Source organism: Tachypleus tridentatus, chromosome 13 (assembly GCF_004210375.1).
Source record: "Tachypleus tridentatus isolate NWPU-2018 chromosome 13, ASM421037v1, whole genome shotgun sequence".
Taxonomy (NCBI): Eukaryota; Metazoa; Arthropoda; class Merostomata; order Xiphosura; family Limulidae; genus Tachypleus; species Tachypleus tridentatus.
This window is the reverse complement of record NC_134837.1, coordinates 164375054-164400277: the sequence shown is the minus strand read 5'-3', so window position 1 is coordinate 164400277 and position 25224 is coordinate 164375054. Positions and strand designations below refer to the sequence as shown.

At 33.3% G+C, this 25224-nt stretch overlaps 1 protein-coding gene across 3 annotated transcripts in view; it reads right to left on the bottom strand.

The window, feature by feature from the left end:
- LOC143239845 (5-taurinomethyluridine-[tRNA] synthase subunit MTO1, mitochondrial) overlaps window positions 1-22713 on the bottom strand; it is a 77206-nt gene extending 54493 nt beyond the window's left edge. For all 3 annotated transcript variants that reach the window (XR_013021402.1, XM_076481418.1, XM_076481419.1), the window contains exons 1-6: window positions 22506-22713; window positions 16483-16732; window positions 15591-15686; window positions 5900-5955; window positions 4069-4234; window positions 273-449 (exon numbers count right to left, since the gene is read on the bottom strand). Coding sequence is in view for 2 of the 3 variants with exons in the window: in XM_076481418.1 (XP_076337533.1) it covers window positions 273-449; window positions 4069-4234; window positions 5900-5955; window positions 15591-15686; window positions 16483-16711 (724 nt within the window). In the remaining variant the exon portion in view is untranslated. The remainder of the gene's footprint in view (window positions 1-272; window positions 450-4068; window positions 4235-5899; window positions 5956-15590; window positions 15687-16482; window positions 16733-22505) is intronic.
- Window positions 22714-25224: the final 2511 nt, after the last annotated feature.

Here is a 25224-nt window from a genome sequence, read left to right as displayed (position 1 = left end):
ACCAGAAATGAATACAGGGAGAATCATCTTATAAATTATACCTCATTCATCCCTGTAGCTATATCTGGCTATTTGTTCATAGACAGTTGTTTGTTATTAAGCAAAAAGTTACAAAAATGACTATTTGTGCTCCGCTCACAAGGGGTATCAAACCTTGACTTATAGCAGTCTGCAGACATACCATTGTGGCACTGGGGGCTTGTTTATAGACAGACAGACAACTGGATAAAAGAAATACAAGTATAACATTATATTAAGATAACAAAACTCACCAGTTTTTAATCTTCCCATTTTGAATCCAACATTCTCCAAGGTTTTTGCTAACCCTACCGTAGGCTGATCGCCAAGACGACCGGCAGGGTATGAATTTAAACCTATGTTGATCATTCCTCGTAGAAATGTTCCTGTGGTCAAGATAACAGTGTGGCCCTTGAGGCATGTTCCATCCGCTAAAACCACAAACAGATAGAAGTGTAAAAACTCACTGGGGAGTTTATTTATTGACCTAACTGCATTTATCAACCACAGAAACCATATCAAACTTAAGAACTAAACTTAAAAACACAGTAACAAAATTAACCTATACATATTTTATATCACTGCACAACAAAAATTTACAAAAGCATAATTTAAAATATTTTGGGATATGAAATAAACTGTCAAAATTTTAGCATGTTTGTATAGGATTTTTAATACAAGAATACACTGAGACTTTTATTGTACATTTGCATTATGCATGTAGATGTAAATAAATTATTGTACATTTAGAGTCCAAATTTAAACACCTCTATTTACATATGTAATATACTGGTTGTTCAGGCAATATTATATAGCAAACATGAACTGAATTTCTTAGAGATTGGTAAATCCCTCAGAAACATATGATCTTGTTATAATGTATTCAGATGTCAGGCAAATTCTTTTAGATTATCTGGTAAAAATAATGCTAAGTCCAGTCCACGTAACAAATTTATTTATTTCTTAAATAATACTCACTAAATGCTACACTGATTTTGATAAGATTATAGGCCTAGGTTTACAAAAAAATGTTTCAACATGAGCTCTCAAATTACTGTAGGACTAAGACACTAAGAGCTTTTAACAGAAATTTACATAACTGACAACAAAGCTCATTAATTTACTGATTAAGTTTACTCAATCAATATTCCCTTGATCAGCAACTATTCGATCTTTCACACACTGAATATTTTACTGAATTCTAACTCACTACTCAATAAATACTTCAATGAACTCCAAAAATCATTGAACTAACTAAATTAATTCTTAATTATAATTAATATACTCATGCTTGAATAGTATTTGAAGTTTGTCAATCTTAAGATCATGCATCCTCTAGCCATTGCCTGAATTAAAATGCTGAAACTATAGCCTACAACAACATATATGGCTTAATAAGTTAAGAAATATAAATACAAATATTAAAATCTAGTTTAATAAATTACCGAAGCTATACACCCAAATGAATGTTGTAAATATAACCACACTTACAATTACGTTTACTCCCACATTTGTTATACCCAAGTAACTTGAAATTTTGTACTGGTTGAACATCAGCCTGTAGAACTTTAGACTTCATGAACAGAACACAAATACTTAACTAACAACATTTCACTGTGACGCTTTTAGCTTTTTCTTTGTTTGTATTAAGTAACTTAATTAAACTTAATGTTAACATTTTGCAACACTACATATGCCTTTCCAACAGATACTTACCTCTTCTCAAATAATAATCTTCTTCAATTTGTGCACAATGTTTGCTCATCACACCTAACTTCACATAATTACAAGTGGTATAGCTGCATTGTAGCATGCAAATGTGTAGAAGTGTAACATATCCTTTCAGTGTATTTGACTTTTTCTATACTGCAGATTACATTCAGCACTTTACAATTGGGCAAGAAAAGGTGCATTGAAAGGAGGGAAGATAGAAAGTGTGAGAAGAGATATCTACTGGAAATACATTTTCAGTGTTGGATACACAATGCCTCTTCTCACATAACAGTTAAAATCTAAATGAGTGAAAGTTGGTCACACACAAGAGGAAGCATCTATTGCCCATCAACCTAATGGCTAAGAACTGGTAAATGGCAAAGGACTCCCATGCTCTACTAGAAAAGGGTAGAAAAATGCAGTGGGAAGACTGGAGGAATGCAAAACCTTAAGACTGGTTTTCTCATCACAAACACCCTCTTCTGAAACCCATATCAATCCCAGTTTATTCAGTTAGGACCAGAGGGATGGCCATTACTCACGACTAAGCAGTATCCACATATGTAGAAATAGGCCTCTGTAAAGGGAAGATATGTGTAAAAAGAATTTATCCAGTCAGAGTTGGCAAGTGATGTGGATTAACAATGGGAATAAGTCAATATCCCAAGGAATAAGAGATGGCTAAATCATAATGTGCAATAAAAATCTACATGCCAGCATGTATGAACCCCACCAACATATGACAGAAGAGGTCAGCCATGTTGAGAGCAAGGTGTTATCTTCAGTGAAAAAGAGTTGATGTGTACTTACATCCAATGAGGCACACTAATGGATGAGCTGCTGTAACCATCCATTGATGATGATGAGAGAAATATCTTGGGAAGATAAGGAATTATACAGAATAAATACACAAGAGCTTAAACCATGAAAATGAGCAATGCAGACTAAATAGCAACAAACTACATCAATGGGACAAAGAAAATTATCAGTAACAAAATGAGAATACAAAAAAGGAAGGAAAATAGAAGTGAACATATTTTCTACTTTATGAGCCACAGATTTTAGGGAGAATAGCATGAGCAAAAAAAGAAAAGTATACAGAATCCATTAATAGAAAAAACATATTTCTCATCCATATATAAAAAGGAAAAAAATAGGACATAAGTAAAAGACAGAACAAAAAAGGAAGGGAAAGGGTGTGAACAACAACATTCTAGCCGTAAATAGGAAGGAATGCCAGACAAGGAGGAGGAAGGTGGGAAAAAATAATAAAAGAGCAGATAAAAGATAGAAAAGGAAAATACATGATGGAAAAATCTGAAAGTTGTCCTGTAGCCAGCAATGGTCAAAAGCAATAAGCCATGAACAAACACCCAGGTATAAATTAAGAAAGAATGAATGCAGAGACCAATTAAGGAATGTATGATACTTTCATGGATAGATAACAAGTAAGGATGAGTGAATGGAACAAGAGAAGAAAGGCTGTACGTAAAGAAAGAGTTTGGAATGTCTCACAAGAGATCAGACGAAACTCACATGTGAAGTAAGGGTAATGATCCTGCCAGATAGGAGAAGAGAAAGTTTGAAGGAGTACAGAGTACAATAGAGGAAGAGGAGAGAATCAGAGAAGGTGCAACAGAGAAAACTACGGCTGAGACAGTCAGTGCTGAGCAAACAGAAGGACTCAACATGGAGTGATCAGAATGAGGGAGAGCATACAATGGAGAAGACAAATAAAAAAGCAGGCATGGAGAAAAAGGATGTGATTTCCAGTACAGAGGAAATTAATTACACTAGGAGGTGTGTTGTACTTCATTGGTGAAGGGTTGTTACATGCTCATTTCCATGTTACAAAGCAGTTGTACCTCATGTCTATCACCTGAAGTTAGATGGGAACCTCAAGGTTACTGACAAGCAAATATTGTGCATATAGAGGGCACAACAAATTGAGTAAAGCTATTATGTGAGATAAGATAAAGTACTGTATTAGAATTTAGTATACAACTATAATTGTATTAGCTGCTTTTGGTAAGTGGAATTATAACCTCAGCAAATTGTTGTTAGGTCATATATCTATGTATATTTTATAGGAACTACTGTTTTTTGCATAAGCAATTAAATAACTTACCATTCTGTGCAAGTCCAACTGATACATCAGAGTGTACATAAAGCCAAGATGTTTTAATGAGGGCTCATGAACATATATAGATGTGTAGATATACTACATATTTGAAGCTGAAATCGATAATACTAATAACTGCTAAATCCTTATTCTAATCTCATTTGCACTTTAATAATATGCTGTTTTAAATTATCTCCTTTATAAAAAGAACTTACCAAGTGCCACCCCAGTGCACTGAAGTTTGGTGGATGATGCATGGTGAAATTTCGAAGTGATTAGATCTTCCACAGAGCATGCTCTGATCTCCAAATTTGGTGTTTTAAATAAGTCCAACTGTATGTGGTGCTTGTATAAGGCACGATCAATTTGAGCCCTAGGTCCCTATAAATTGCAAAATGTTTCATCAGTATGCATCTTTAACTGCTGCAATATATTTTTCTTGAGCAGAGTTTTATTTAATTATCATACTTATAAGTGTCAGCACAGATTAATGCTGTTGTTTTTGTGTAAATAATGTTCTACCCTATACAGTGTATTTAAAACAAAAGCATTTCTGATTGAAACCTACAAAATTATTTAACAACACATGTATAACTGTATTTACTATTAGCTTAGAAACTTTCATGATGTTACTGCAAGCTACTATTTCATAGAAATTATTAGTTATTGAGAGCTACTACTTTTATAAAGTAATTATTTGCAAGAATGTTTAATTCATTAAGTTAAGTATTTTTATACTTGTATTTGTGGAAAGATACTACAACTATCTGCTGCTATCCCTAATTTTGAACTACTGATTAGAAGAAAAGCAGCCAATAAGCAACACCCTATCACCTATACTAAGTGAATGCCATTATTATAATGCATCCACATTTCTAAAATCGAGTCTACCAGAGGACCAATTTGTGTCACAAGTAAAAATAAGGAAGAGTAAATAATATTATGTTAACCTCATTATATCTGATTAACACAGTGCCAATGAGGACTTCAGAATAGCTGCAAGACAACAGGCTTAATAAGAGTTGAGGTATTATCTATATTAGTAAGTTGCTAGACAATAACTATTCCAATGTAAACTAGTTTAGGTTTGTGAAATGTTATTTTCTACTAATTTTAGCTACTTCACAACTAATTAGAATTATGGAGAGTATTTTTCAAGTTTACTACCTACATATGCAGTTTTATAGAGTATTTTTAATCATTAGACAATGTAGTGCTACTTTACCTGGATTCATGGTTTAAGGATCATGTCACAGTCTCTACCAAAGAATATAGTGAAACTGGAGAAAGACACAGAGCCAAAGGACATAACATTTTGAAGAAAAGAGCCTTTAACATTCCATGAGGAAGTGAAAAAAACTCATGCAAACAGAGCATTTATGACAGTAACACCAAAACCCAGCCCACAGTAATACCCTCATCCTTAAAATAAAGGTTATCTGTGGCAAATACAAAAATGTCCAATTCCACAGAAAGTCATCCTGATATCATAAAGAAAATAATAATTAATTATTCAAATCTGACAAATTTACATGTGAAAGTTTCATGCACTTACATTAGCATCTTCTCAAAATTAAGAGCCATATTCATAAACAAAATTAGCTGAAAAAATGAAATTACTGTATTCTGTTCAATTACAAGTCTACTTCTGTACTTTTGGTATGCTTAAGCTTGAAAGTCAACATTCATATACAGTGTAGCATATGTAGAAAGTCTGTCAAGATGTGTTTAAAACATATCTCATCATCTTTCACATAAAACTGTTATTATGACAGCACAGGACTTGAAAACACCATTATTATGGTATGATTAATCTCACAATTTGATAGAAAAGTTTCGTAAATTTGTAAAGTGTGAATAAATTAGATTCTGTAATGTTTTCAACAGCTCTAGATTTTCTTTACAGTAAGCTGCTAAATAGTAAATGTAATTAAAATATTTATTAGTTTGTATCAAAGTAATCCATCTAAAAATGATTAATCAGAGTATTAATCAAATATAAGTGAAAAACTGACAAAAACAGCAAACAATCAATATCTTGCTTACCCATACGGCTGGTCCTTTTCTTCTGTTAAGGATTTTATATTGAATTCCTGAGTGATCTATGACATAAAATAAAAACAATGATATTTTATTAAAGCACTTTAACTAACAGATGAACAATATTTCCAAAGAGTAAAAAACAGGTTGGAAAAATAATATGCCATAATCATGCTTAATCTCAGAATTCAGAACATATAAATTGCAACAATGAACTTATAAACACATTTTAATTAAAATTTACATAAAAATAGCATTTATTACTAAACCAAACATAAAAAACGAAACTGATGAATCTTGTATTTGCTTTCAAAAATAACCTTAACTTAAAATATTTTTATTTATGCTATAAAATATTTGGTTGTGAAGGCATGATATAGAACAGCCTAAGCAAGCAAGAAAAGCAAAGCAGCACACTTTTGATACATTTTGAAATTACTTCAAGCAATTTTAGTTCAATTCCTGATGAATTATAACTATAACTATAACTTTAGTTTAAATTTCTTAGCACCAACACTTTCTTTAAACCTTACATTTTGTTTGTTGTTGTAACTATAGAATTGTAATTATACTCTCAATGACATGCCTTCAAAAGATTAATATTTAAGTACCAGAAAAGGAAAATAAAAATTTACTTTAGTGCTTGAAATAGTCTATTTTTCAGCTAGTTTCACATAAAAGTTAAGTTCCTATTTAATATTCCATATTAATTTTAGCTTGAGGACTTGTAAAAGTTGTGTCCCTAACAAAATAGAGGAAAAGCAGAAAAACAGCTTTGAGTTTGTTGTGAACAAAAGGACCAAATAGAATGTTTAAAAGCATTTTACACTGAAAAAAAGGTGCTAAAAGATGATTCTGTTGATAAGTTTGCAGCTATCAGCATTTTGTGCAGTGCAAAAATAAAACACTGGGATAACAGATCCAGTTTGGCAACATATATGGTTTGTCATCATCAAAGGACAATATACAGAAGAGTCAAACTCAAACTTCAAGCTCATTATTATCACCACAGATACCTAATCAGGTTGAAGGCTGATTGATCAAAATGATCTACCCACAAAATTTCAATCATTTTGTAATATCTACTAAATAATCAACACTGTTAAACTTGTTCTAGTCGAAAACATAAAGGGTTGTTAAGATCAAAGTGAAATATTTCTTATGTCAAGATAATACATTTGACCTGGTGCTTAACTCTGGCTTAAGTGGCATAAGCAGAAGAAAATTGGACAATTTTAACTCTAGACAAAAGATACACAATGCATAGTAGACAATACTTCTCAGAAAGACTAACACCTGAAATGTATGAGATTGTAAAATATTAAGTAAAAGCAAATTTGGCTGAAACTACTAAAATGACACTAAATACTGTTGAATAGATTTCAAAGGCCATGGAGGTTTATGTCCCTATAATAGCCAATCTCATTTCACAAAAGTGAGAACTTAAAAACTATATTTCATAAACACAGAAGAATCCAGCAGCTGTGATGAACCAGGATTTGCCTGAGTGGGAAATATCTGTTAAACCACCAACAGTGAGGGACAATGCTTTTAATATGCTTGTTATAGCTGCTGCAACTAAACATGAGCCACACATACGATGCTATGTCCACATGTTGAATCTCGTAAACCAAAAATACTTTGAAAGTTGAAAGTGGCTGCTGCCATTTGGATCCATAGTAAAATATGACAAATTACTTCAATTGTCCATGGTTTACGTTCCATCACCGCAGTTGCAGCTTCACTTCTTAAGAGAAACATCTGAAAACATTCTTTGCCAAATCACAAGCTGATACAGAATATCTGCACTACTGTAATGCTACAGAAAAAATGCTAAAAAGGTTCTTAAAATTGTAACCAGTTGTGTATACCAGACCAAAAGATTTGCAACACAAGTAAAAATGTTGTTGCACCAGTAGAGAATAATATTTCCTTTGTAGAGAAAATTCTAGCATTTTAACTCTACTTAGAATCATCATCAAAACACATCAGACACAAACACTGTTGATCAACATACTCCTTTAGCACAGCTTATCCATACACCAACTTTGAAGCTGATGATGATTCTGTTGTGATCAAGGAGATAAAAAAAAATGCAATTGCATACAGTCTTACACCCAAATTTATTAAACCAGTTGCTTGAAAAAACAGTTATATACTTCACTATTTGAAATGACAAGAAAACCCACTTGTAGAGAAAAATATTTATGTAGAAACAATTGGTATGAGTTGAGAAAATTTTTTATGTAGAGGAGCAAACAATGTTTCAACCTTCTTTGGTCATCATCAGGTTCACAAAGAAAGGAAGAGATAACTGACCGATAACTGACCACATATTTGAAGGGGGTTGCGTAACTGAATGTAGGAATGTAGAGAGCATGTTTAAATGTTGGATATATTTATTAATATAGGTATAAAGGTGTTCTGGTTTATTTTGGGCTTGAGTTCTTGTATATGTATGGCTTCTTTAATTTTGCATTTGTTTATGTTTGTTTCTTTATTTAGTATTTGGGTGTTTTTTATGGTTATGTTGTGTTCATTTGACTTGCAGTGTTCGAAAACGTGTGAAGGTGACTTTTTATGTTCTTTGAATCTGGTTTCCATTTTTCTACTTGTTTCTCCAACAGAGATGTCATGGTAGTTATCACATTGTATTTTGAAAATAATGTTGGTGTGGTGTTTGTCAGTGTAGTTTTTACATAGTATAGACCTTATTTTTGTGCCTGGTTTTTGAATAAATTTGGTATTAACTGGAATGCCATATTTTGTTACTACTTTTTGCCAAATGTTAGTTATTTTTCTGCTGATGTCGGGAATATATGGTATGTAGCAGCATATGGTTTTGTGATTTTTTAATTCGTGGAATACTTCACTATTCACACACAATAAATAAAAGCATGTATTTAAAAGTCAGAAACACAAGTCACACTATCTGCTACTATAGCTAAATACAAAGTCACACAAATAAAAATATAACTAAATGAAAAAATTATTTTATCAAAGGAGAAGTGCCAAAATTTGGCAGTTAAATAACTAATATTGCACTGATCCAGATGACACATTGTTACTGAATATAAAATATAAATTTTATTTTTATTTTATTCTGATATAAAAAATTAAACACAAACATTTTCAAAACCTAATTTATTTGAAAGATACATAACTGAAACTCCTTATTCAAATGTAAGTAAACTGTTGTATTTAATTCTTTCTTCTACTGTGAATAAACAACAAAATTTCTACAGAAAGCATGACTGTTTGATCCAAGATTCCATAATATGATCTTATACACAAGAGAAGAGCACTGATTATTGTAAAAGCAGTCTTCTCTTCCGTCAGTGTCATAAACGAAGATGCCCAAATCTTCAAGTTCCATGATCACCTTTCATGAAGATGCATTTTCAAAAATCGATTTTTTAATTTAATTATAGTATATTAAGACTGTTCCTTATTTGATTATCATTCCATTATTTTTGGTTTTGAATAGTCATATGTTATATAAATGTAAAAAGTCATTAATCTTCAAAAGTATTCAACAGTACTCAGGTCAATGGAATACTATTTTTTGTGTGATAGATATATTTAAACTAATATCCACACTTCCAGCTCATAGTGAACAAATCAGTGTCAACATGGGTACATTGGGCAGAAACTTTAATTTCCTTATAAAAAAAGATGCACAAAAATACCTAGACATGAAAATATCCAGACTATAAGCTCTTTAAATCTTGTAAGTCAAACTGCCTTATTTTCTAGCTTTAGTTCCATTCAGCTGAATTTTCCATGCAAAGTTGCCCAGGGGAAGGGCACAAATTACATTATCACTCTCTAAACTTAAGCACGTTGATTATTTACACCCTTTGAATCTACACACAAGTCTCTGAAATCTTTTTCTATTTTATGTAAACTTAAGGAATACCAATCAAGCAAAATTCACTTTGAAACTAAATTTTATAATATTATTCTGTACTTCTTTTATAATTTTAATAATCTTAAAACTATTTTTCCCATCTCTAATGAAGAAATTGTTACTCTAAAAGATGCATCCCAACAACCTAATTCTGTTATTGCCAAACAAGGCAAGGGCAACAGCACTGCAATTTTTGATAAAAATTACCACCATTCTTAGTGTTCTGATGAAGTTTAAACTTCTTAATACTGAGTGTACCAGGTATACTCTTCATCCAATAATGTAATAAGTGTTGCCTGAGTGGGTGGAAATTAGTTGGAGCACCTTCATTAACGTATATGTGTTTGTTGATCTAGCTCAACACCCAACATCAACACCTGGGAATCAAAATCCAGCTGAAGACAGGATAAAGGGTCTCTAACAAAATATAGTAATGATGAGGAAAATGGAACAGATGTGCCCCATGGTGTAGAATGGCTAGAGTGCATCAGTCTGTACACAGTGGGTCAACTCCAGTTCAAAATTATGCAGCATCAGATATTTATCTCCCAATCCTCACCTCAAGTTTTTGAGATAAAACAGAATGTTCCATCCCATTTGGCTTGACAGGGCAAATGTGCAAAAATCCACAACCAACACCAAACACTTGGGAACACACCAAGTTAGTAATAGTAGGTATGGAAGTGCCTGTGTAATGATTCACTCAAATTTAACAAAATAAACAGACTTCCTGGTCCAACTCCATATATTACATCAAACTCCTAAACCTCAATTTGATGGAGGAGGTATGCTAGGAAATACCCCAACCAACTAGTACATTTGTTTATGGTAGAACAAGAAATTTAAAAAACACATGCATGAGGACTTATTTTGGCTAGTCCATTCCTAATCCAAAACCTACCATCTGGATACTAACATCCAGGTGATTGCAGAATAAGGGGTCTCAACCAGAAGAGTAAAACACATTTTGGTGGAACTACTCTGATTTAAGAGTCAATGGGAAGATTTACACCATGTGCACTGGCAGAATACCACCACCTTACTCTCTAATCAATGGGATTCAACACCCTCAGAAGGAAGCTTCCACTGTCCACCACCCCAGTTGTTAGGAACAGGTGAGTGGTAAGGACTTCTGTATTCCACTTGCAGAAGAAAGGGAGAAAACAAGGTGGGTAGGCTGGAGGAATGTTATACTGGAGATTGTACAATGAATGACTGTGGTAATCTGATGTGTAAATGCAGACCTTTCCTGATTTATTCAAGTGAAGGAATAGTAGGAATGGGCAGCAATATTTTTTATATTGATTATAGTCCATGAGTTAGTATAGCCTGGAAAGAGCATAATTACAACCCAATATACCATGAGGTGAACATATTAGTGTTCTTATAGAACACCCCATTTCAACAGTGTGTGTTATAGGCTTAGAAAAAGGTAAATTGATAGATTTGTAGATTTTAAAACTGTTAGCAATAAGTATACCTGCCCAGGCACCATTTACAAATGAGTAGGATCCCCTACCTATAAGAGAGATAACTGTGCAGGACAGGAAGAAAAGTAAACTTAACAAATCTTAGTTGAACTGTTACATTAGAATGGCAACAGCTAGAATGCAATATCTTGATGAGGAAAGAACAGCGACATGATGAAGGCAACGAGAGATGAATGAGTTTTGTTGAGTCCACCTGCCAGACAGGATTATGTCCTTCAAAGGAAGACAAAGATGAGCTGCCAGAGGAAAAGTAAGATGTTGAACATGGTGAGATAATAACAGAAAAGATACTGAGATGCATGAGGTAGGGATCTATATGCCAGTCTAATAAGTTGTTTAGTCTAACAAGTAAAAGTAGAAGATGAAAAGTCATACTGAAAGAATGAGTTCCAAGGAATGAATAATCCAAAATAAGAACCACAAAAGGTTGATGTAATAACACTAAGATCAAACAGGCTAATTTTACTGACAAAACAGTTCACTGTTTAAAAGCAAGAACACATGAAGGTATACTCTTCACATAAAACTTAATTCATATATTGTGGGTGGAATATTACATGATTTGTCATCACTACTGGCCAGGTTCCAACTAGATAGCCAAAGCTCTGTTACTCAGGGTTGAAATTATAGGGCCATGGTCCCTATATACCATGTTGGTGGCTAGAGCAATTGGACCACAATATGTATATATATATATGTGTGTGTGTGTATTTATGAGTGGATCTCAATCTGTAGCCACAGAATGGTGTGTTTCAAGCTACCAGAATCACAAGAAGGTGAGCATGAACAAGTGGACAAATCTTCTGCTTTACCTGAAGAAGTCTGAAAAACAACAGCCAATGCTCAGAATGATGGAATCTTCTATGATTTACTCAATATAAAAAAATAAAATTCATCCAGCCTGAAATTATGAACATTCATCCTTACTCCCTAACCATGTACGCAAGGTAAATTTCATTTGTCCCTGGAAATGTGAAGAGGACATAAAACAAATTGTGCTCAACCAAGAGCCCAGGATGGGATCACTCTGCAATTGGAATTACAAGTAGACAATGGACCATCTTCCATGAATAACATACTGAACCAGCACTAAGGGTAAGCTCCTATGCAGACTGGTGCCTTTCCTACCAATACTTGGAAAAAATCATCCAGAGACCCAGGTAGGAGAGTCCCCCAACTTCACCCTCTTCTCCAAGAATAGAGGAAATTCATTCAAACATTCTGGAGGAAAAGCCTCTCTCTACCACACCAGTAACTGGAAACAGAGTATGGTAAGAAATCCCTAACTCAACTAGTAGAACCTGATGCACTGAGGAACAGTGCTCTGGAAACAGTGCAAAAGGTGAACCAAGTTCCCTAAATTTTTAAAAGGAAACTGGCTCCAATTTATTCAATCCAATAATTGATAGAGATGGGCAGGATCTTGTTATGATTTACTCATAATGGTCTATGAATGGCAGCCAAGTACAGTATAGTACTACCACCTTGTCAACCTATAGGTGGTCTTGTGGAATACCTCACACGTACAGAGTCCGGTGTGACCTAGATAAAGTATAATGAATTAGTGGTTGCTAGTGTGGAATAGGTTTGATAAAAGCACACCTGCCTGATCCTGTGAAAATGAAGTAAAGGGACCCTGAAAAGTAAAGAAGGGATGCATAGCAATGAAAATACTCATCTCTCTGTATAATCTAATAGTAGCAGTTCAGATAGCTACAGTTGGTAGTCAAAAACCCTCAAAGAAAGATCATGTATATAATGAAAGATAAAATACTTGTAAGAAGTCCACATACCAGCCCACATAATATCCTCCATCAGGCAATTCAACCAGGCAGGTAAGAACATAGAAACATTATGAATCTGATGAGATGTCATTCCCATCACTCAAAGAAGTTACCTCATCTTCAAAGATACCCAAGAATAAGTAATACAAGTCAATTTTCGAACCCACCTTGTCAAGGTAACCAGGGATAAATCATGGGAAATTGAAGGATCACAATGAATAAAAAGTTGTTGTCTAGCATCTCTAAAGGCATTAGTATGGGCAACAAAACCTATAAGACTCTCACTGGGCATAAGAAATGATTGAAATATAATTGGTCATAGAAGTGATAAATTGATGAAAAGGATTTATCCTCTTTCCTTTTTTTAGGGAAAAAGAACTGATCTGAGGCCATAGGTAAAATGATAAAGTGTCCTGTGTTAAATTAGTACAAACCATTCTGATCAGCAATGTCTGTAAGTCAGCAGCAACAAAAAAAAAACTTTCAGGTAAAGGGACAGATAGCACAAGAGGCTAAAGTTACAAACAGTGTTGAAAAAGGGCATGTAATGTAACCTTAATATACTAGTTAGGTAATTAGAATGGCCACTTGGTACAAAGAATCAACATGACTTAAGAAAGCTGAAGAGTAGTAAGAGCTCAAAGAATTTTTGTCATAAGTGTTGAATGGTAGTTGATAAGGTCATTTTATATGGAACAATTGTGGAAGATGCTAAGCCCATGCTCAAGAGTCAGGTCAAAAAATGAATTATGGGTGGCACTTCTGATCAAAATGAGTTCAACCTTTTCTTAATACATTATTGCCAATGTGTCTCATTGCTGTTGATAAATGACCAACACAGGACTAAGCAAAATCTGAAACAGATACATGATAACCTTAGAAATTAAACCCTGATGTTATGAGAAGGACTGCATAACCTCTATGCCTGAAACATGAGCTTCTGGATAGCCAGGTTTATGATGTCAGATTGTGGCTACCTCTAACGAGGTACTGCAGAAGCATAATCCAGGGTATAGCTTCCAGTCCAGTACTATTGACAGGACTCAACAATGCACTGGAATAAATCATGAATTGGAGAAAAGAACCAGAGCTGTAATACAGTCCAGTCCTGACTGAACGTATCTACTGCAAAAGCCAGAGAGTGACTTACTGGAGACTAAATTGCCTGTAGTTGGGTGTTCCAATAAATGGCCAACCTACCAATCATTGGTGTTTCAAAACGAGAACCAATCCAACAGGAAACCACACAATGCAGCATCCATTTTGTTGGCAGAATCTGTCTGGGTTAAGACAACTGAACTGCTACAGAATTCATCACCAGTGGAGTATTACAAGCTAGCAGGGTGATATGATAAGAGCAGTCCCAAGAAAGAAGATCCAAGGTTTGAAAACAAAGAGCCCTCAACTAAGTACTCCACTGACAGGAAATGCAAGACATTAAAGCAGAATTATTGGGGTGCAGCCTGAACATTTTGCCCTTAATAAGCCAAGACCATGAGACATCATGAAGAGATAAATGTGTAAAACACTGTTGAAGGAAGCATTGTCATCTGTGTGTAAACTCTGGAATTTCTTATTTTAAGATATGCACTGTGAAGCACCATCCACGAAGCAAGATATTTGTCAATAGATGGATTTCTGAATGAGGTTGCAGCAGAGGAACCCATATCTTGGAATTCTTCTGATCCATCATCCCTTGAGATTGAAAAGTATTATCCTGAATATGGAAACTGGTAAATCCAGTGAATTGCTGTTCACAAGTCAGTGGTTGCATAAAGTTCCATATTCCCAAAAAGAAAAAGAACCATGCATGCAGTAAGAGGAGAGGTGAATAGGAGTCAGATTTCTTGTTCCATAGGAGCAAGAACAGATGTCTCAGCTCTGATAATGAAGCCTCCCTTGATTGTTTCTGAAAGTAAAATCCAGATATGATATTCTGAGAATTGACGAGGTGGTGCCAGCAGTAATCAGTTGTCCATGGAATGGTGTGTACAGAGTGCTAGGTAATGGAGATGATGAAATAAAGCTTGTACGATTTGGCAGAACTAATGTGATGCTGATGCTAGTCTGAAGGTAATAACCTTAAATATTAGTATCTGACCCCTGTGCACAAAAAATGCCAACAGTGGGGGGATGTCACCACTATGACAAATGTACAAATGAAAGCTGACGACATCAAACTGGGACATTCACAATCCTAGCAAAAAATGCTAAATTTGAGAGAGGAATGAATGAGCCATTTGTGAATCTTGGAAAATCTGGAAACCAATATAGATGAGAAAGATTGGTTGCTGGTTGGCAGTCTCCTGTCTTCTTAGACCCAACAAAATGAAGAGAATAAAAGTGGAAAAACTGGTACAACTATCTCTCTACTATTTGATCAACAAAATCTCACAAATTGAAACATTTTAAAACCAGCATTTTACTGAACATATGTTACAGAAAACACATTTACATTCTTCTGTGTAGTAATTTCTCTCCTTTTAATTCATAAAATTACAATCAAAACTTACCACAAATTCTTCCACAAATACCATCCAAAGCATCTACCTCCTTCATTAAGTGTCCTTTACCAATTCCTCCAAAAGCTGGGTTGCATGACATCTCTCCTATACCAGAATTATAAATATATATATTTTTTTTAATTTTGCTCAGAGGTCAACCTTAACACAGAGAATTATAGTACTATTTAACATCTGGTATTTAAAAAAAAAATGTTTAGAACTTCTCACACAAAAGATTGTAGGTTTATAATCTGTCATTATAATTTTAAAGTCTATGAATTCCTGAAACTTTGAAGTAATTGAATCAGTTAAAGTTAATCCAAATTACAATGTACTAATAAGGCAAAAAAAAATCTTAAGTTGTACACATACAACTTATTAGCATTATAGTACATTATATAGTATATATTTTACCCAGATATGCTATTCAAGAACAAAAGTTCCTTATATAATCTTTATCAAGATAAAAATATCAAACATGGACTAATCAAATGTCAAATCTAATACAAATGTAAATTAAAAAAAACTGAATGTAATACTTCTAATACATCTTACTGTGAAGTTTTACAAAAATCTTAAAAGAGTAAAATTAACAAACCAACTAACACTACAGTATAATAAGCAGAGAAAAAAATAACAAAATGGAACTTTTGCTGTAGCTTTTATTATTCTTCAAGTCATTTTACACAAAAGAAAAAATTCCTTTTAATTTATACTTAATACACTTTTTATTTGACACATTCATTTACAACTAATATTTTGTTGGCATAATTTTATGTAATTCTAATTTTTTGTCAAAATGAACTTCAGTTCTTTTAAAATTAAAACATCATAATTGTTCATAATGAAGTGTTTTTCATTTTACAACTTTCAAATTTAATTTTTAACTTGTATTTCTTACCAATTGTGTCAACTTTGTGGGTGAGTAATATGGTTTTACAGCCCATCCTTGCAGCAGCAGTGGCTGCTTCTGTTCCAGCATGCCCTCCACCTACTACAATGACATCATAGCAGTTGTTTCTAGTTGAAGTGAAACTGGCAACTTGTTTGTAGTGAATATTTTTGAGGGACGTATTTAGATGACCTTTTTGGACTATTTTTTGAAGAATATATGAAGCCCATGATGACATAGTTTTGGAAGTTTAGAAAACCTTCATATAAATAAAATATATTTTAAACACATTATATGGTACATACGATAAATATTCAGGATTTAGAATAATAACTATAAGAAAAATAGTTTTATAAATCAACTTTTGCAACACAAATATATATATATATATTGTTTCAATACTAAAGTTTACACTACACTGTGTTTTAGATATCAAGTAACATTTTAGAACTGCAGTCTTTTGATGTGAAAGCATTAAAAATTGTGTGTGGCAAATAAAATTTGGCGCCTTCTAGCTGGTAACAACTATGGATTCACCAATTGTTTTTCTTCTTAAAATGAAGCTTTAATATATATATATTTATCAAATGTGACAATTGTACAAAATCTCAAAAATTAAAGTGTATTATGTATATGTCCAAAATTCTTATTTATAAAATCTCCATATTACTTACACAAACTGATGTCTTCTAGCTGATAAATAATACTGAAGAAACCCAAGTTTTTGTTATCAAAAGTGTAAATGTATTTAACATAATTTTTACATAGCATTTAGGAAGTAAAAGTTCAAAAGCTTTTGTATAAATAAAACCTATTTCAAATATTTATAATACTGCTTTAAAGTGGTATGCAATTTTAAGGAAACTAGCTGTAAATCTATGCAATCTTTTTTGTAGAATTTGCAGAATGGAGGCTATCCTAATTGAAGTAGTAGTAACAGAGAAGTTTAAACTGTAGAAAACTGCACCAGAATTTCAAGAACTTAAGCATTTACATGCAAGGGATACATCAGCAAACAATGGCTTTAAGGAAAAGAAAATAATATTATTAGGGCTAAAAGTAGTGGATTTAATTGTAACAAGCGTGTTCTATTGAGCAACAAATTTCAGTCTTTGGCTTGTGCAGGTGAGGAACTACAGGAGGGAAGGAAAACCAACGGGACAAAAGAGAATATGGATGATATACCTAAGGAAGTTATAGGTGATTCTTTGATGAGGTGTGTGGTTAAAATAGTTTGTAAGATAAATAGGGAGAAAAGAACCTGATTATGCTACCTATGGGTATGGGTGGAGGATATAACTGACATAGAAAAGGATAAAATACAGGGGGCTACTAAATTATGCAGTTTTTTTTTGTAAACATAAGGGGTAATGATGTAGGAGAAAATAGGTCAGAAAAGCTAACTAATAAGTGCAAGGGATTGATGAAGTATATAAAGAAAAGAGCCGTATATTAATCATGTCAGGAAAACAACCAAATACAAACTGTTGGATGAAATTATAAATAGGTTACTAGGTTTGAATGCTAAGCTTAAGTTAATATGTAAGGATAGTACATGTCAGTTAACTTTCCCCACACTAGCCATAGATGAAATGGGAATAAAAAAAATAAAAACAATCAGCAGGTTGTCAGACATAGAATAAGGTTTAGATAAAACAGTCACTTTCTAGTAGTTTAAGAAACAAAGTATTTTTTGTATTTATACTGTTTACAAAACCATAGACTTTCAAAACATTCACACACTGATATTTTTTATATACATACACATATATTCTATAAATGTATCACATAACAACACTTTGTTTGTTTTCAAGAATTTATAATAATATTTTAAAGTTTTTCATTCACAATAAAGGGGCATAACAAGTTTACAGGCAAAATATAAAATACTTTTTTTGGTATATGATTACATTAGACTAAATGGGAGTAAATGAAATGTGAATAATCCTTAAGGATGGGCAGATTGTCTGGTTGGTCATGTGGGATCAGTTTAATGGTAGCTTTTTGCAATGGATGTTTACAATTAAATAGGGTAGGAACTGTGATCAGTGATGTTGAGAAAACCCACTTGTAGAGAAATATATATGCAAAAACAGCTTGTTTGGGTTGAGAAAATATTTTACATAGAAGAGCAAACAACGTTTCGACCTTCTATGTAAAATATTTTCTCAACCCAAACGAGCCGTTTTTGCATATAGGGTAGGAACTGGCTTGTTGGCAAGGCCTATTAACACATATGTAAGGGAAATTTTAAACTTAGACTAGGTAATTGTAAAGGTCAGAATAAATAACACACAAAAAATACTATGCAGAAAAAAGTTTAGTATATAAAAAGAGAATGGAGGTAGTTTTAAGGGTAGGCTTAATTATTACTATTGTAATGAAAGAAGTATAAGAAATGAAACAGTTGGCTTTATGGTGATGGTAGGAATGGAGAATTTTGATAAAAAGGAATAACTGAAACATGGTTAAATGTACATAATTTTAATGACGGCAAAATTGTTGAAATACCAGGTAATAGGTTATTTAATAGGGATAGAGCACTAAATAGAGGGCAAGGAGTGGCTCTGTATGTAAAATGTGAGGTATATCGTGTTGAAGTTCAGGATATCAAAGATAACAAGGAGATAAAATCCATTTAGGTTTCTATAAAGAGAAAAAAAACTAAGTGGGAATTTGTTAAAGATCACCAGATGATACTGATGACATTAACGACAACCTTTATAGTGAGGTTAAGATTTCAGTTGTTAATGAAGTCATAGTTATGGATGATTTTAAGTTAGGCATATAGATTGGGAAATAAGCATAAGGGAATAAGATTTTTGAAAAATATTTAAAATAGTTTTCTTCACTAATTGGTCAAAGAACCTACTAGAAACAATCTTACATTTTAGACTTAACGTCAATTTCTAATATAGAAATAGTTAAGAATGTGTAAATTGTGAACCATTTGAGTGTAAGTGATCATTACTCCACTAGCTTTGATGTTTTGCTGCATATCAAGATAAGGAATAGTGATACTTTGGCTACAAATTTAAAAAAAATCAAATTTTGAAGAGATGCAGTAAGACTTATATGTTGTGAATTAGGCAGCTGAGTTACTTGGAGACACTGATTAAATTCAGAAAATTTTTAAAGATAAACTGTTTTCATACTCAATATATTCCTTATAGAAGGGAAAGTGTAGCTGTGAGTAAAAAAAACAAAGAACTAGACTGGCTCACACAGGCTATAAGAGAAATAATTAAAGAAATGCATCACAAATTTAAGAAATTTACATTGACTGGTATGATAAGAAATAGAAGATTACAGAAGATCAAGAAAGTTGGTCAAACAGGAAATTAGAACATCAAAAAGGATGTGTGATAAAAAGTTAGCTGGCAATGTAAAAATTTATAGTAAGAATTTCTTTAAATACTTAAGGGTAAACAAACTATTAACATGAGGGTAGGACCCTTGAGGGGTGATAAAATAAGGCTCATAATTGATTATGAAATGGCTAGGTTATTAAATTCTGCTTTTTCTTCAGTTCATGCTACTGAAGGTTTAAGAAGTATTTCTCAGGTTGAGCAGTTGACACATGAAAACAAGGTGATCACATTAATTCTAAACTTGTTAAGAAAAATCTGGAAAGTTTAACACTCCTACGAAAAGAAGTTTCTAGTCCTGATTTCTCCAAGCCCGTTCCCCTGGCTGTGGTTTCGCTAGATAGTAGATAGGGACAGTGGAAATCTCGTTAATCCATTCATTAATGGATTTAAATGGCAATTTCATTTAAATACAAAGTTATTAGCCTAATATTAATAACCTTTCAAGTTGCTCTGGGGCCTATTAGGCCCCACTTTTCGTAGGAGTGTTAAAAAACAATAAGGCTCATGGGCCAGGTAATACTTCCACAAGGGTTTTGAAGAAGGTTAATTATTGGATATGTGAAACAACTGCTAGTGTTTTTTGTAAATTCTTGAATAGTGAATAGATGCCACATGATTGGAAGTTGGCTAATGTTAATACTTTTTTCAAGTGAAGTCATAAAAACTTCTCCCAGTAATTAAGGGACTATTAGTCTTAAATCAGTTGCAAAAAGTGTTTTGAAGAGTCTGATAAAAGATGCATTGCAAAGTTATTTAAGAAAGTTTAGAATTTTATTGGCTAGTCAATGTGATTTCACTAAAGGAAAATCCTGCTTTACACATTTTTTGGTATTCTTTGAAAATGAGGGTAAGGGTGTAGCTTTGGTATGTATGAGTTTTTAGAAAGCATTTCACAAAGAGCCACACGAAATGTTTGTAGAAACATTACTTCCATATGTGTGGAGGATAAGTTAGCTAAGTGAATAAAAGAATGGATTGATGGAAGAAAGCAGAAAGATCTTATAAATGGAGTTCAGTCACACTTGATTAATGTCACAAGTAGGGTACCTCAGGGCTCAATATTAGAGCTTTTGCTCTTTTTTGATTTACATCAGTGACATAGATGAAGGAATGGCTAATAGATCACTTAAATTTGTTGATGACATTAAAGCCTCAGGTGTTACTGGCTGTAAGGAGGATACTGCTGCTTTACAAAAGAATTTAAAACATTTATTAAGTTGGACAAATGGGCTTTAATTATAATAATTGCAAGATCATACATGTGGGTTATCATAATTTGAATTATAAATATAATCTGATTGGAAATAATCTTAGCAGCTCCATGAAAGGAAGGCATCTTAGTGTATTGGTTGATCAGTTTTCTTTTGATAAAAGAAGAGTTACAGGGAATCAGATTGAGATATTTAAGACTGTAAAGGAAATTAAAAGTGCTGATATATCATCTTTTTTCATACTTAATGGTGAGCATGGTTGAAATAGGAAACACATATATAAATGTTGCAGGGTTGGAGTCATCTTCATCTAACTTCTAAGACAGTTTTAGTTTTCTAATATGGTGGTGTACCTTTGGAATGGGTTTCTGTCAGATGCTGTGCAGCCAGTAAATTTAATCGAAAGTTTGATAATTATGGTATATTTGTTTACTTATTCAAAAGGTTTAGTTTCATTTACAGGAAGTGACAGCCAAGTTGGACCAACAAGTCCATTGTTGTCCCCAAACATTATGGTACATTATTATATACAGTTTAAATAAATGAACTACGAAAATTTAAAAATTTCCTGAGTGCTGTTATAAATGTTCGTAAATGTCATTTTACACATTTATTAAAAGTAGGACATAATAATAAAGTGCAAAACAAATTTACTTCCCTTTAAATTATATTTCCTGATTTGAACAAATTACAAATAAAATGTAAATGTTTTATAAGCTTTTATCTTTGTTATATTCAAAACATTAACCCAGATAATAAATGTGAAAGCCCAAGTGATCCTTTACTAAATAACATTGACATTCTATATGTATGTATGCATGTATATATATATATATATATATATAATCAAAATTATTCACACAAGTAAGGCATTTTAACAAAGAACATAATATATTATGAACATTGAACACTTATGAAAACACAGGAAATAATATAAGCCTTCTACAGATTTTAATAATCTCTCTCTATATATATATATGTATATATGATAAGATGAAAATAAAAACTGGAAATTGTTACATACAGAAGGTAACACCAGAAACTTTTAAAAAGCTATATCAGAAGCAGTAATTTTGTACGTACAACAAACAAAAACACCTTTATTAATCAGTACAAAAGTTAATACTAGAGGAAGAGTAACTGTTAATTTGTTGTTAAACTTGAAGTTCGCAGTAAGCTATCTGTGCTGTGCTCATCACAGGTACCCAAAATCCGGTTTTTTCGATACAAGTCTGCAGATTTGCCACTAAGCTCCTCACTGATACACGTTCTTGTGTATGCGAGAAAGCAAGGGAGCACGTTTAATAATGTAAAAATAAAATGAGTAAAACACCTTAAAAACACATACATACGCATGCAAAAAACTTAAACTCTCTGATCTATCGTTCATGCCCATAGGCGTGAGAGAGCGTTTGCATACAATTACGAAAACAAAATAACACATACTTACATAAAATATAGATATGTATATACACACACACAATTTACCACAAACAAAACTGCTAAGCCCTTTTCTACCTCGAACACTCAGGTATCTAAAGGACAGAGGGCATCCTGAAATTAAAATACAAAAATATACAAGCCCCAAAAAGAATATACAATAAAACATACACCCTCCCCCCCCAGAAAAAACGTACTAACACCGCTATCTCTCTTACATTCATACACTGTGTGAGAAACAGAATGCTTATAGAATAATTATATACCTTCGAAACACTACATTATTTAAATTGTAACAAATGATCAGTTTAGTTTGGTTTTTGATTGGTTTGTTTTAATTTCGCGCAAAGATACACGAGGGCTATCTGCGTTAGATGTCTCTAATTTAGCAACGTAAGACAAGAGGGAAGGCAGCTAGTCCTCACCACCAACCGCCAACTCTTCGGCTACTCTTTTACCAACGAATAGAGGAATTGACCGTCTCATTATAACACCCAACGACCGAAAGAGTGATCATGTTTGGTGTGACGGGGATATGAACCTGCGATTCTGGGATTATGAGTCGAATGTCTTAATCACCTGGACATGCTGGATACTGCAACAAATTAATAATTACAGATATTTGAAGTACGCACTTACCTAGAGTTGGTCAAGGTTTCACCCTCTTTCTCACCGTAACTCCGTCAACAAATTCTCCAGAGCCACAGTTGTTCTGCAGTTGTCTATTACCACGATTTTACGATCTTCGTGGTATTTTACAATGGCTCTCTCACTACCGAATAGCACCTGTAGACGCTGCATCTTCTCCTCAAATAAAATAGGAGGGTTTGCCCTCCACCTTAGCTTATTCTCTCCTTAGTTGTAGACAGCCCACATCTTTGTGTATTTGGTAGTCTTCTTCTGGCGGTGTACTTTTTCAACACCAACATCTACTCGAACATGGGAAAGTTGAGTGGCTTTCTTCGGAGCTCGCCCTCGATATCTGCTGAGTTTGTTCTTTGGTCACTCCTCGGCCATGACTATAGAATTAGTGCTTCATCGGGCTTTAGCCCCACAAACGCCCATTATCAAAATGTATACCCCTGTATTGATTTTAAATTCCAAACAGAATAATGATAGTAATGGGTAAGTCCAATAAGTCGACTACCTTATCTGAATTACCAGGAGTTAGTCACTAAACAATGATGGTTAACATCCACTGTGTGACTATTATGCCTGTGTCTTCTTGGAAAAATATTTTTGTCTTTAGAGATAAAGTGATCCTATCAGAGATATCTACCTATCTTGTATTGTTTCCATGACACATCTAATGGGACATGATAAGGTGATCTGATCCTCATCAAGCTTTCTTTGGCTAATTTCTACAGCAGTAATTATGAAGGCTGTTGATTTGTGAGCAAGCTAGTTTCTTCAACAGTTGTGGCGTGGGTTACGATTTTGACTCTACTGACATAGAAATGTTAGTCTCTTCAGCGTAGGAAAGACTTTCTGTCATCGAATGCAAGACCTTTAGAATCGCAAAGCTAATCTCGTGATAGATGCAATGATTTCTCCCACGTGAGAGTTGGAAAGCAATGCATCTTCTTCCATGGGTTTAGCCATAATTAGTGATAAGCTAGTCCCAGGTATCCTGTCTTTGATGACTTTGTTGGTTTCTTCATTGAAAAGTTAAATCCTTTCCATCCTGTAAGAGGTCGGTGGCTTTGTAGGTTGATTGTGAAATTGAGACATTTATTTCTATCAATAATAATAAAAAAGCTTCAGCAACACTAGGACTATAAGATGGTAAAATGATTATTAGCTGAAGTAATAAAACAGATCATGACTAAAACTTGACATGATAAATACCGAAAATCCATTGGGTGAATAAACTAAAGGGATCATAGTGTATGATTATGTTCATTACCTCTGACATCTGGCGTCAATTAATATTTCTACAGATTTTTGTTTACTAACATTTATTGTTGCTCATAGAACATGCACCATGAGAATATGTGAACTTCCCAATTCCCAGTCTTTTATAAGTTTCCAATGACCAACTATCTGTGGCCATGCTACCCTCTGTTATTCTTGCCAAACAAGTAGAATATACATTATATTTTCTGACTTGTTTGGTTTTGGTTGTAACATAGCACCTAATTCCAGTGGGAAGGAATAGGGGTCGAGACTGCAACAGGTTTCTAGACATTCAAGCTGACTCAGTAATCTTTACCAATGCTTTCACTATCTCTCTTTATTAACTTCTATTAACTGGCAAGTTACGTAATATTTTTTGGCGTGAATCACAGTTTTATCTGCATGGATACATCTTTGAATCCACCGATAGTACATTTACAGCTTTCATTTTCATGCTTTAATACTGCGTCTTGCAATGAAATTAAAAAAAGAATCAGTAAATACATCAACGTGTAAGACTAAAACTATTCTCTGTTATTCCCCTTAAAATAATGGGCAACAAATTCATATTTATTATGATATTATTTGCTCCTGATAATTTTACTTACTGCTGAATATTTTGACTTGATCTAGTTGAAATAGTATATACATATACCACCATTATATGATGTCAAGCACTCTAGTAATTTGTACAGATCACTTCCAACTATTGCATGACTCACTTTGGTGATGCTTAAGTTACTCTTAAGTAACAACGGTGGTCCCATCTAGGGGCTATCATACTATACTCATTTATATTCTACGTTTTATGAAATGAACAATTACTGGCAAAA